General features: G+C 42.0%; 1 protein-coding gene across 5 annotated transcripts in view; it reads right to left on the reverse strand.

Annotated features, from left to right (window-relative positions):
- Positions 1-14,391, reverse strand: part of TTLL5 (tubulin tyrosine ligase like 5) — a 126,725-nt gene that overhangs the window by 93,125 nt on the left and 19,209 nt on the right. For all 5 annotated transcript variants that reach the window (XR_011903703.1, XR_011903704.1, XM_072337823.1 and 2 more), the window contains exons 10-16: positions 13,681-13,782; positions 13,469-13,560; positions 11,319-11,426; positions 4,677-4,758; positions 3,333-3,394; positions 1,670-1,761; positions 363-404 (exon numbers count right to left, since the gene is read on the reverse strand). Coding sequence is in view for 3 of the 5 variants with exons in the window: in XM_072337823.1 (XP_072193924.1) it covers positions 363-404; positions 1,670-1,761; positions 3,333-3,394; positions 4,677-4,758; positions 11,319-11,426; positions 13,469-13,560; positions 13,681-13,782 (580 nt within the window). In the remaining 2 variants the exon portion in view is untranslated. The remainder of the gene's footprint in view (positions 1-362; positions 405-1,669; positions 1,762-3,332; positions 3,395-4,676; positions 4,759-11,318; positions 11,427-13,468; positions 13,561-13,680; positions 13,783-14,391) is intronic.

Raw genomic sequence — 14,391 nt, forward strand, 5'->3', positions numbered from 1 at the left:
CAGACTTTTTTCTACCAGTCTTATCTTTTCTCATAGTCTCAGCTAAACTTACATTGAATGACCTAAAATGGCAGCCCATGGAACAAATTTGGATCTCAAGACAATTCCATCTGTGCTACCTTTCCTCCTGCTGGGAAATCACAGAAAATTAGAACGAATCATCACTACCGTGCTAGCCCATGAAGCCCAGCAGCAAAACAATGCCTACCAAGTCACCACACAGCCAGGTGCCCAGAACTATAAGCTAACACTGATTCGTCCATATGGATTGCATGGAGGGTGCCAAGACTACTGTACAAGGTAACGTCTGAAACAGCATTCTTTACATTGGTGAAGAAAGATGAATCAAGTCCAGCACTTACCAGTCTGGTGTTTGTTGGTTGGGACTGTGCAGACACAGGACGCTGCAAAAACACACAAAGGGCAAAAATAAAACCACGTATTGTTCAAAACATTATCATCCCTGCCTGAGTTGCAGAGGTGCAGTGAGTGCCCTAAAGCAAACAAATATAACTGAAGTCCAGAGAAATAGCTAGCAGCTTCTATCACTTTGTTTCAGATCATGCTCACGTCCATCACAAAAACATCCTGACCCTGTTCCAGAATACAGCACTACTCCTAACTCAGACATGCTCAGCAGTCATTCACAACGCATCAGGACATGTGTAATTTTCAAAAGTTCATACACACAAAAAAAACCCCTCTTCAAATGGATGAATCCAACTCTCAAGATAAAAATTCGTATTTTTGTAAGATAAGAGTTACCTAGAGGAAAATATTTATTAGCTATTTATTGAGAAGAAACAGATGCTGCCAAGCAGAGCTGTTAACGGACATGGAAAAAACCAGTAAAAATCCTGACATTCCAGAAGCTATTTCACTTTCATATCCTCACATTATTCCAATTTCTGTGGAGAAACAAGATGTTATTTAACATCCTGGTACATATGCAAAAACATTATCAGAATGTCAAAAAGCACCCAGTAGTACTTAAGGATTCATTTATCAACAGGTCTACAATCAAGACCTGTTCGATGGCAGCAGTATGACTGAACGAAAGCTATCGTCATAGGAGCTTAGATTCTTCTTGCTCCTATGGTAAGGCAATAGACAATCACAGAAAGCCACCTGAGGCCTCAGTCCAAGGATCCAAAGGAAAGAAAAGGAGGCCTTAGAAGACATTCATAAAGCTCCTGGATTCTGGAAGCCTGTTGCTCACAGTAAAATGAAAATGGCTACACAGCCATAGCTCAGCTGCACCCTGAGGCTTTTCTGCAGTTCTACCAGAAATCCAGATAGCCCCATCTACTGAAATTGTGTGAGCTGGAGGGCACCTAAAACATTACCAAATTCCAACACCCCTCCTAGGAGTAGGGATATCTTCCACTAGATCGTGTTGCCCAGAGCCTCATCCAGCCTGACCTCCAGGGATGGGGCATCCACAGCTTCTCTGGGCAGCCCATGTCAATGCCTCATCACCCTCATCATGAAGAATTTTGTCCTAATGTCTAACCTGAATCTACCCTCTTTTACAGTAAAACTACTATCCATTGTCCTTTTGCTATGCTCCCCAATAGTCTCTATCCTCAATTTCTCACCTTTGAGCCAAACTCAATGACAATTACTTTACTGCTACCTTCCGCAGCTCTGGCACGTTGAAGTCACTTACCTGTAGCTTCTGGTATGGATTTCTCCTAACAGATTCAGATGAATGATAAACAGTCCGGCTTGATCGCTGGCCTGGATCTTGACATACAAAGCCTGTGGGGATCAGGATACCAGTGAGAGCTTATAGACTGGTAAGCTCTGAAACACAAACCTAGCATTCCCGCTAATAATCTCACTCTGTACATACACAGAATCACAAAATGACCTGGGTTGGAAGGGACCTCAAGGATCATGAATCTCCAGCCCCCCACCATAGGCAGGGCCACCAGCCTCCACATTTAATACTACACCAGGCTGCCCAGGACACCATCTAACCTGGCCTTGAACACCTCCAGGGATGAGGCATCCACAACCTCTCTGGGCAGCACTTTACACACACTCACAGTAAAGAACTTACCCTTGATATCCAATCCAAATCTTCCCTCCTTCAACTTAAAACCACTTCCCCTTTTCTTGCTGTTACCTACCCTTTCAAAGAGTTGATTCCCCTCATATTCATAGGCTTTCTTTACATACTGAAAGGCTGCAATTACATCAACCCGCAGCCTTCTCTTCCCCAAGCTGAACAAACCCAGCTTCCTCAGCCTGTCTTCGTAGGGGAGGTGCTTCAGCCCTCTGATCATCTTAGTGGCCCTCCTCTGGACCCTCTCCAACAACTCTCCATCCATCTTCCTTGTATTGGGGGCTCCAGGTCTGTACACCATACTCCAGATGGGGCCTCACAAGGGCAGAGTATAGAGGGACAGTCACCCCCCAGCGCTGCCGGCCACTCCTCTTCTGATAGAGCCCAGGATACCATTTGCTCTCTGAGCTGCAAGAGCACACTGCTGGCTCATGTTATGTTTTTCATCCATCAGGATGGTCCTTTTCTATAGGGCTACTCTCAAGGACTGCTCCTTCCAGTCTGTATAGATGCCTCAGATTCCTCCAGCCCAAGTGCAAAACCTTGCACTCCGCTGTGTTGGACATAAGCTTCTTGTCACTGCTTAAAGATCAAAAAGGATGCCTTTTTCTTTTTTTATGCCTAGCATTGCATAATTCCAATCTTTGCACATCACACTGCCCACTGGATTTCTGGGGAAAAAAAACAAAACTCACTCCAAAAGCACCTACTTAAATCAGTGAGTTCGGCTGCTGAATATCACACACAGGCTCCCCTCCCTCAAACCGCTGAGCAGTCTGCTTGGTGACAATTCTATCACTTTTAGCAATACAGGTAGGTTGCTTAAGCAACTGAACCAAGATGTGCTATAAATGCCTAAAGGTGCAGTGTACTAAAAAGTCATGCAGCGTTCATAGTCTTGGCTCCATTTCTACAGAGTATAAACAGAACTCATACATTCAACCTCAAAGTACACATATACTGATTCTGAGCACTAAGCAAAAGCCAATTGCTTAGGACAAAAAGAGCAGTGTCTTAAAATATCCAAGTATAAACTCTTAACATCACCTAAACACAAACAACCAGATTATTTACATGCTAAAGCTGAAATGTACACATATAACTTCCTGACACTAAATGGAGCTGCTCTCCTTAAGTAGGATTTTCCTCCATTACAGTCATCTAATAACCTAACATACTTTTTAACGTGCAGCTCATTGACATACTTTTTATCATTTTTTTAGATGAGGGAAAGATTCAAGAAACTCTTTGTCACACTCACCTACAAGGGTGAACATATCTGAAAGCATGCTTGCTTTGATCTTGAGGTCCAAAGGTGCATCGCTACCCCCCATGCAACAGAGAACAAGCAGAATTATTTATCTGGTATTCAGTCAGAGAAATACATCAGTAGACAAGATCCACTGCGATAAAATTTCTTCGCCTTAGGTCCTTAACACAGACATAATCAACAGGCAAGGAAATCTAGGGGGCTCACACATGTTAGGTAAGCACCAAACAGCAACAGATTCATCTATTTCTGTTTATAAACACTACATCCATTGATTTTTTAAACTTCGCACAGCTTTTGTCTTCCAATGCAGAAATGTCCAACCTTATTTTAGCTCTGTTTATGCTGCATTTCATGGAATAAATGTTTCTGTCAGAATTCTCAAAAGAAAAACAAACAAAAAACCCTGCCTTTTCCATGTAAGATCATGAAATCAGACAGCTTAGCTCTAATGCATGGAAAAAAACAACTAGCGAAGGCAAAAGATATGATCAAATAGGAGACGAGTGATAAGTATCCATAATTTTTCCAATAGACATCAATGAATAAAATTCAGATCAGACAAACAAAGAGTTCTTGGGGAGCAGAAAAATCAACCACTTCTTCTAGCACAGTGAGAGATAGTAACAGCTGGGACAAAAAGGCTGGCAATCATAAAGCAAGGCAAAGGATGCACACATGAGTTAAAGCTGTAAGAATAATTCACTGTGTACATATGAGCACAGGCCAGCAAGCCTGGAAATTAAATACAGTAGCACCTATAAACTACACGGGTACTCTGGAAGCTTCATTAGACTACAAAGGTCAGAGTAGGGCCAAGACTGTACTCATGCCATGGATTTCAGCAAAAGAATACTAGACCAAGAATGCAAACCCAAGAATACATCTGCATATACAGTCTCATAATGCATAAACTCTGCATTTGCATACAGGAATTCACCTGCATACACAAGTCTCATAATGGCTGAACTCTGCTTTGACTCCAAAATCTTAAATTAGCAACTTGACCAAACAGAATGAAAAGCCACACAATAGTCTAGAGAACTTTAAGGTTTTTTGTTTTTTTTCTATGATGGGAGATTATGAAGTGTTAACAATGATGATGGACTGTAGAGGAGAAAGAATTAAAAAGAAAATGGAATCCCAACTGGGTTCTTTCAAAACCTTTTGCTGCAGTGAGTTTATTTCTGAAAAGAGAAAGGCAAATAACTGTTCTATCAGCTGATACCAGTGGAACAAATACAACAGACCTCATGAAATCATGCTGTCCTAGGACAAGTTGCAAAGCTGACCACCTTCAGCAACAGTCCTAGCCTCAACCTGGAAATCACTTACCAGGCCAGTGACGGGGACAGGTTCACTTCCAGCAGCCAGGGCTTGAGAGTATCATCAATGAGGACATCAAAGCCATACAGCTCTGAAAACATAGCAAGTATTGTGAATTTACATTATAGCATTTTTAAACATCTAGAAAAATTCAGCATTAGTTTACATCAGGTCATTTCTATCTACATTTATGTAAAACCCAGCTAATTCTCTAAGGTTGAATAAGCAACATTTCAAAAGTAGGAAGTTTCACCTGCTCAGAATTCAAATTAAATATACTTTGTAAGGAAAAGAGAGAAGCAGAAAATGAGTCTAGGAAAACGTTACATAGAAAAATGAACTCTCTGCCATCCACAAACTTCACTTCATGCAGAATTTGTTTTCACACACAGTTGACGCAAGGCACAGTAATAAACTCTGCTTTTTTCACTGGATCCCAGAAACAACAAAACTTTTCACCTCCACATTCATTTTTCCCCATCAGCTACAGAAAATTTGATCTTTCGAGCATCAGCATCTTTCCAGTTCTTCCTGTATGTTTCTCTGCAGTACCCTCACAAGTACAAGAGGGTGTTCTCTGCAGCTCCACTAACATGGACTGCCTCCCACAGCTCTTTATCTCTTTGACAGGTGGGTATAAGGTGGGTACCTTATAGTAAATCACTGTAGAAATATTAGCTTATAAGACATCCCTCTCCTTCATAACGTATTACATCTGCTGGATGTGTTCTGCTCTGTGAAGGTCATAACAAAGTCAGCTTCCCTTCTCAAGGCAGATTTCACTGTTTTGTTCTATACACAAAATCTCTCTAGTTTGGATTGAGTTGCAAGGACACCACACGAAGACAACTGTAAATCAGAAATTGGCATTAACGCAATACTCTCTTCTAGCATTAAGAAATAAACTTAATGACCCTGAGTGCAACTGATGCACGTTTTTTCAGAACACCACATTACAGGGTATATTGGCAGAGAAGAAGGATTTCCATGGAATCAGCTGGTTCCCTAGTGCCTGAAGTGGAAGCTGAGGAATTTATTTGCCATGCTGCTTCCCTTAAATTCTGCTCCTGGCCTTTTGTCGCCTGTCTGACGCTCCAGGGAGCTGGACTGCCTGACAAGCCCTTCCTAAGTGGAGATCTGTATGAGAGCTCAACTAGCTTATGATTGGAAGATAAAGAGCTGCAGGGAGGGAATTAAAAAGGGAAGAAATGGCAGTAGGATTTGAGAGTGTTGCCTGCTCGCACTTCTAGACACCAAAGCCAGAGGGTGAGTAGAAAGCAAAACAGCGGAGTGAAGGAGTTGGTTCATTCCAAAGAAATGAGGCTGAATCTACATTTGGCTCTCTTGTTCCCCAGACTAGGAAGGCTGCACTGTAGGAAAAAGCAGGAGGTTGGGATTATGGGAGTAAACATTAACTAAGCATATTGTCCAAAAGAAACCTCTAGTAATTTTAATACATTATTTCAAAAGACAATCCCAGGTTTAGTGAAGACCTGTTACTACTACTGCACAGTAAGCTCCAGTGGACAGGCAGTTCATGCCCATGACAGAGGAAGCAATGAGTGGGCCTACGGCAGCTGCTGGCCGGCAACCTCTCAGCCCCAGTTAGGAAGCAAAGCTTTTTGTTTTGACTAACTTACAGTTCTTTCACTACTGGCCATTCCCTCCCCCGTCCCTCAAAGGACCCTTGCTAGTAATCTAGTTTCCTCTGTCTTTGTCATTCACACTTTTCTCCCTTCCAAATCACTTGCTTTTCAATCCCCTTTTTTTTCCCACCCCAGTAAATCCTAATTACTCATTCTCTCAGCCTACCATTACAAATACATATAGGATACCTCTTGACCTTGGCCAGTCCTGCTGCTGGTATTCCATTCCCTTGTGAGTGCCTTGTTTATCAGGACAGTAGGCTCTTCAGGGCAACACCATTGACTTAATTTCACTGCTAAACATTATCTAATGTCACATGCAATGGCTTAGAGTCTCCTAGTTAAGACTCCACAGCCACTCCACAATGGCTGAAGTCTAAGCCATACCTGCAGCGCCTAGACAGATGTGTTTCCTACTTTAGGGCATCAATAGCAAATTATCACCCGTATTCTGACAAATGTATCAGGTCCCCATACTGGGCATAGCACAAAGAGTTCTCAGGTCTGGCTGAGATACTCTAGCACAAACAGAAGATTAATTACCTGCATTCCCAATTACAGTAACGTCTCCTTGGCATTCTTTCACATATGGAAAATGCACTACCTAGAAGTAGTGCCCTCCCACTATGAAACTCAACACTACATGTAAGCAAGCTCAAAATAAATAAATAAATAATGTAGAATCACATTAACATAGCAAAGGCCAGAAGTAAACCCACCGAAATTACCAGTTTCAGCGAGACTGACAGTTCCTTCTGTAGAGAGTGAAGAAAAAGGCCGAAAGAGCTACAGCTGCATCTGGCTAAAGTAACAGTAGGTTTACAACAACCCATCTTGCACCACTGTTGTTATTAAGAGGGAAGAAACTAAGATACCAAACTTCCACAGAGCCTTCTCTCACCCCCCTTTCCTCACTACTATGATCCACAAAAATGTTTCATCCTTTCAGTTTGCTAGAGTAAAATTATAACAAGAGGTACTGGCTATTGCCAGGATTCAGCAGGAACAGCCTCTATCCTCCCATTCCCATTAAGAGAAGTCACTGCTACCACAGCCTCCCAGTCCTCCCAAGAGAAGTGCTAGCTTTAGTCTGAAGTCTAAGAGCAAACAGCTCAGTCAGAGATAAATATTTACTTCTTAGTTTTTAATGAATGTCATTATTTAAAGAATAAAAGGAAGGCTTGATACATTATCTCAAGCTTTTGGTTCTAGTAAACTACCATGTTAGTCAAAGTTTGGCTTACAGTCCTGCCAAAGACTGCACAGGTGCTCCCTTTTAGAAAATATTCCCAAAGAATCTGCTATTCTTTGTTAAGTCTAGCAACTAAATCACAAGTAAAAGCTTGCAGTGCAAACAGTGTTTTCATGATTTTACATAGAATAAGCTCAACTGCTAGAAGATTGCTGTAATTCTGATCCTTGTTCTCAGCTCATTCACTAGGGAAAGAGCAGCAGCCTTATTGCAGAGGAGGTTTTCTGCAATTTAATGGAGGCAACCTGAGGTTAAGAAATGACACACACACACACACACACACACACACACACACACACACACACACACACACACTGAAAAAAGTTGCAGAGCATGCAACTCTTCTGCTTTTGCAATAAAGACATTTTGTCTCATTTTAAATGAGCACATCTGCAAAGACCCTCCTACTGAAGGGCAGGATTCTGACTTTCAGCTGAGCTCTGGATTCTAAGTCATCAATCCATTAGAGACCACCTAGAGCTACAAAGTGACGAGTAAGGAGAACAGTGCAGAGACAGAAACTAGCTCCTACAGAGCTATCACTAGAAGACATACCACTCAAATGTTTCTTACTGTTTAGTTGCAAGCTGATTGTTTCAGTCAAATTTGAAGATACGCATATACCACAAAAACTACCTTAGTACATTATAATCATTAGGAGACCTATCATTAGGAGCCAGAAGATGATGAAGACAAACTTCTTCAGATTCAAAACAACATCTTTACATGCTGACTTTACAGCAAAGACTGGCAGCAAGGAGATAAAAGTAGAACGGATTAAGCTTTGCAGAAAAAGAATACGTGTGGGGAATAGTTGTTCTGCTTTCACTTTGTCATATCTTAATCCAGTTTCAAGGATGAAAACATATGCATGCGGTATACTTAAGTCTGACCTAAGCTTCCAAGCAGGGACTTTCCAGTACTAATGTCAAGCAAGAGTGCACAAAAATTCCTTAATAATCTCAGATTTTCATATCCTTCAAAATTCTTCAAATGGCCAGAACCATTCAATACTAAAATTTGTTAGCACTCTCCCAAACAGATTAATTGCTGCTGCTAGGAAAACTAAGAGCTCACAAAGATCACAAAGTCTTTTCTAGTCCACCCATAAGTGTTTACCCCAGAAGAGAATGAAGCAGTCTATAATCTGCTTGAGCACACATATTCCCATTGCACCTCCTGTTCACGCTGATATATCATGTCTTTCAAAGTTAGCGCTAAATTCAATTTTTACTTGCAGAAGGCTCCACCAGTAACCAATAACTCAACTGATTAAGATCTTTTCCTTTCAGCTTAATTTTAAATAAAAATAAATAAACAAGTAAAAAAGAGTCCTGAGTTCACATTGTTATCACCAGTACACGAAGAAGGCTGCAAAGAAGCCATGTGGTACTTCACAACTTTATGATACAACTCAGAGGAACAAAACTACTGAGCATCCATAGTCCTTTGAGAACCAATTATTGGTAGAGTGCAGTAAACAGCCCTCGTTGCATAGATAAAGGGAAACTCACTACAGTCTTTCCACAAATATCCAGCAGCACGCCACTCGACATTAGAAAAAGAATCATTCTGACCTACCACTCACACTTTCTAGGCAAGCATGGGTAGCTGGAACCATACAGACTGTCTCACCAGTCTTGTTTTAGAACATGAAGAAGCCATGAGTGGAGTCTCTTCCCTTAAATCTAAAAGACAAGTATATTACATTAAAAGTTTTTTGCAGGAATGAAGCACCACAGCAGGAGAACTAAATCATTACAGAAATGAAGTGGGAAGCCTAATCTAAGCAAATTAAGTACTTATGATACAACATTTTTATTAAGGAAGGTGGTAATTGTGCTGGAGTCCTACCTCCTACAACATCATTACAGGTACTGGAACAAAATACACATCAAGTTACTCATGTTATTCTACAGTTTTTGGAAAGAAGGCCTACCTGAACTTCAGATACATGTTTCATGAGGGTGAGGTACTCTTTAAATGACCGATCTCTCTCAGGACACACATGCAGTTTCATTGTTTGCAGCCCAGAAGGAAAGAAAAGGCTCCTGGGACCCTCTGCATGCTAACTTGAAATCTTCATTCCCAGTTTTCTTCCTCATGTTAACAGCTACTAATTCAGCCATTCTGAACATTTCCAGCTAGAAAAACTGCCTTTTTTTGGTTTTTTGTTTGTTTGTTTTTCAACACAGTCAAAAATGGCACAAACTAAGTGACATGGGGATGAAGAAAAAGCCATACAGCATGACAAGGCTCAAATCCTTGGGACAAGGACCACCACTTAATTGCAAGGGAAGGTGGCAGAAAGTGTAGAGCTCTGGAAATGCCTCAGGCTCCCCAGGGAAGCAGCGTGGCTCCTACTTAAGCTCTCTTTCCTGGGAAGCTCTAAATTTATGTTTACACTGAAACAAATGGAACAAAACAGTTTATTTGTGGGGGAGCATCTGAGAGTGTGGTTAGTGCAGCCCTGGGGAGGCAACAGGAAGTGGGATAACCTCAGAGCCAGGCCCTGCAGAAAGTACACGAGGAACATGAATTTCCACATACACAGCTTGCTGGAATCTAGAGATGCAACAGAGAGGAAGATAGGAAGGAAAAAAAAAAAAAGGAAAATTAAAAAAAAAGCGGTAGTTAGGAGAGCTTTTTGTTATTTGTGTTTTGTTTTTTAATCCAGCTGTTGAAGTTTCTGGAGAGCAGCTAATCTATTACTTCCCTAAAAAGACCACCTCACTCAAGTCCCTACGTATGCTAGAGCTCTCCAACTTTGAACAAAGGCATAAGAGCTACTCTGGGGAAGCTAAGGACAGAGGTAATTTAGCACGTCACTGATATATCAGCCATGTATCCTTCTTGGATTCTCATCACCCCTAAGAATCCAAAGATGACAATGTTTATATTAGAGGGTAGAAAGCTATACAACAGTAAATATCCAAGTGCAATGCAAAGACCACACAAATGGAATTACCTGTCACAGCTGGTTTAAACATAAGGCCCAACACCTAAACACAGAAACTGAAGCATTCTAGACTCTTCTCCCCCGCCCCAAGACTGCTCCCTTGTGTGTGCATGAGCAGAGGGCAGCTAAGAGCAGGAGGAGGCCTCTTCAGGGAAGGTTGGGAAGCAGCCACTGGAAAGCAGGAGAAGGCACACTGTGGTACCAGCCGCTGCTTTCTGGACCCTTTCCCAGCATCTGCTGCCAGCGAGTTCTCAAAGCCTTTTGCCAGCACATAGTTCTGCATCCAGCTACTGCCAGAAATAGGCTTCAACGCCGCCCTGCGGAACACTCACACAAGTACAAGCCCAGAAGCACATTACCACCACTGTTATTTCAGGAACTGCATTACACATCTCCTCCTTAGCCATCAGACCCCGGCAGGACTATAAATCAGAACTATATCGAGCCAACTAGCCCAACAGAAAGTATTAAGTACTCTGACGGGATATTTAATTATCCGTAGCCATCCTTTGCAAGGCCTAATGGGGCAGTTATTTCAACTTCCATCACTTCTCCAGTTGCCCTTCAAATTGCTTTTCATCATCCTCTTTTCTAGTACAAGACTTTCACAAACGATACTGGCACAACGGCAATTGTTATTCAAGAACCTCTGGCCCCAGAGGCCTATAGTGAGCTGAAAAACAGAATCAGGCTTCCTTGTAATAGGAAACGTAAGCTTCCCTATAGCACTGGAAAGATGCAAGTTTCAAATAACACTCAAAAACCAACCAACACAGATGTCCCCAGTTCCTTACCAAAGCAGCTGCCACGATGTGAAAGAAAAGTTTTACAAGCTGTAGCAATGGCCAGCTCAGCAGAAACTACAGTCTTGATAATCAGGTCTTCCACACTGGCCATCAGTGCTAAACAGAGGGAAGAAAGGGAAAAAAAAGTAGACTGTGAAGCAACACACCATATCTAAAAAAACATGAGTATATATACATATGGACAGATACCTTTGTGAATCAAAGCGCATGAGAGCTTATGAATGACAAAGCAATGTTTGGAAATCCATGCAAGCAGTAACGTATGCATGCATACATAACCTACTGCAAAAATGGTCACAAGTGAGTATGATACAAGAGTATAAGTACAATGCAAGTAAGCAGAAACGTGTGGCAAGAACATCAGCACAAGTCAGCTGGAGTCTGATCATTGCTCTCTCAGGGCATTAGGAAGGATTAAACAAGAGTGTGTTAGCAAGGTAAGCCTTCAAACCACAGCCACTAATGTACAAAATGTTTTTTTTGTCGTGAACATTCATGTAACACATGTTCCATGATATTGCACCTTCCTCTAAAGCAGCTGTTCCCAGACTGTGACTCACAAATTTCTTCAAAATGATACAAGCAGGGACAGCTCCCAGTCCCGCTGATCTACAACCTGCAGCTTCAGTTACAAAGCTCTCTCCCTGGCTCCTGTATAAGCCCACAAACAGGGCTCGGAATTAAGAAGCAGTGTTGAGACAGGGAGCAAAAGGCAGGAAACGACACACATTAGATACAGACCTGGATCCTACACTCAGTTTGGGATGAATCATGCAATACTAAGAACACAGTTTCTGTTTTCAAGGACAAACAACAGAAGTGAGAGGAGGGGGAAAAGGAGCAAACTTTAGAGTCCTAGTCTGAAAAACCGTAAGGAAGATAGCATAACCTATCTTATCTCTGAAAGGGAACACAAACAAACACATCAAAACCTCCAGCAAACCCACGCAAACATTTGGAAATCCCTTTCCCAAAAAACATCCAGTACCAATCACTTGACTAAAGAGTTTGATTTAGGCATACAATTACTGTTTTTTCTGTTTAGCTGATGACATGCAGGGACCTGAATAAGCATGCAAGCGAATTCAGATGTCAGCTCCTCTTTCACAGGAAGCCAAAGTGGACGCAACAAAGCATGGGAATGTAAGTGCACATAAACATCCCAGAGCACAAAGAACTTGCCAGCCCAGGCAGAACTGCACTTTCCAGCCAGAGTTCTGCCTTCCTATGACCAGAACCAGATACATCAGAGAAAGGTGCAAGTAGTTTTGTGACAAGCAGTTACAGAGAAGCCTGCTCACATTGCTCAGCAGTTTACTTAAGAGCACGTCTTATACATGGAGAGGGCATTGGAACAGGACTTATCAGTATTAATAACTGCATCTACAGAGCCGACTGAAAATGTATGGTGTAAGTAACTGGACAGCCACGCATACGCATGATGGGGAAAAGGTCTACTTCCATCTGAAAGCCAGATTCAAGCCCCTTCCTACAGCATCCAACAGTTGCAGCATCGGTTGCAGATGGGCACAGCTGCTATCAGTAGGGTAACTGATGGCGCAGTATCACAGGTAATTCATCCCTTAAAGAATATACCTGGATTCTGCTCTGCATTTGCATTTACTCCCAGCAGACCTGGCAAAGGTGTGGAAGAGGGAGCAACTTTGTATGAAACACAGACTGAAATGAAAACACTCAGCAAAAACCTGAGCCATGGAAAGATGACACCACATCCAAGAGTCATTCAAACTGGCACAGCTCTCCAGAGGTTGGTCACTCATCAGACTGAACAGGCCATGGGAGCAGTAGAGGGAGGGAAGCTTTTAGAAGGGATGGAATGACCTTAAGAAACGGGAAATGTAGGTAAAAAATATTAAGAAACGCACCCCGTGAAAAGCTCAGAATACTATTTGCAATAGGGAAGGGGACAAGCCTTACCTCTGGGGATAGGACTCATCTCTAGGGATAGAGAATAAGTGTGCAGCTCTAGTGAGAAAGCTGTAAGGAACAAGGCTTCCCTCCACCCTGCTCTGATGCTAAATGGGATTCATTATGGCTCTTCCCTGACTTCTTACGATTCGCACTAGTGGGATGATTAAGATCTAATGAAGGAATAAAACAACACAGTCTCTACTGACCTGCAGTGTCTCTCCCCTCTTGTTTTAAGTACCTCAGCATTGCGCTCATGCTCCACTTATTTCCATAATCTTCCACTTCAGGATCATCACAGCTAAAATAAACAAGGAAAGTTTACACCAGTGGCATAACCGAGGACTGGTATCAACCTTAGACCAACTAAGGTAAGCCGACCCAGCTTCTAGAAATCAAGTTCCATTTTTCAGCCAAGTACCTGACATAATCTCCACTCTTCTTGTTGACACTGTAGTTGGTCAGATGCATGAATTGGTTTTTAATGTTCTTAGATGCCTGGTCATACCTCACAGTTGCAAACCTGAAAAGAGGGGTCAAGATTTAAAGTGTTTCTGGAATGAGTTATATGCTTGCTAAATACAATCTATTACATGGACCGTTTGACTCCAACATCTAGGGAGAGGATGTAAGCAACACGACTTCATTAAAGGCAACCTCTCCTGACCAAAATAAAATAAAATACTGCTAAGGACCACAGTCAGACACATTTCATCTATTTTTCAGTGTCTTAAAGCAGGGAGCTCCATTTATTCTCCTGGGAGTTTTCCAGACCTAACAGTACACATGCTAGGCACATTTTTTACTTGGCTGCTTTGATTCTGGCTAGACAGGCCACTTAACTTTAGACAGTGCCACAGCCCCTTCAATTTCACATTGGGATGTTCACATGTAACATCCATCAGTCCTGGGAAACGCATGCACACATATAGCAGGTATGCTACGCGTGCACATCACAGATGATATTCCCTGAAGTCTCTTACAAACACAGTTGAATTCTTCTGTACTCCAGAGATGCCTTAGAAATCTATTCCTGCAGTCAGCCTTTCCTATCACTGCTGACCATAAATCCTACAACTCTCAATCCTCTTTCTCAAGAATGAACAAGGAAAGGAGGGACAGAATCTGCAGG

This window comes from Excalfactoria chinensis, chromosome 5 (assembly GCF_039878825.1).
Source record: "Excalfactoria chinensis isolate bCotChi1 chromosome 5, bCotChi1.hap2, whole genome shotgun sequence".
Classification (NCBI taxonomy): Eukaryota; Metazoa; Chordata; class Aves; order Galliformes; family Phasianidae; genus Excalfactoria; species Excalfactoria chinensis.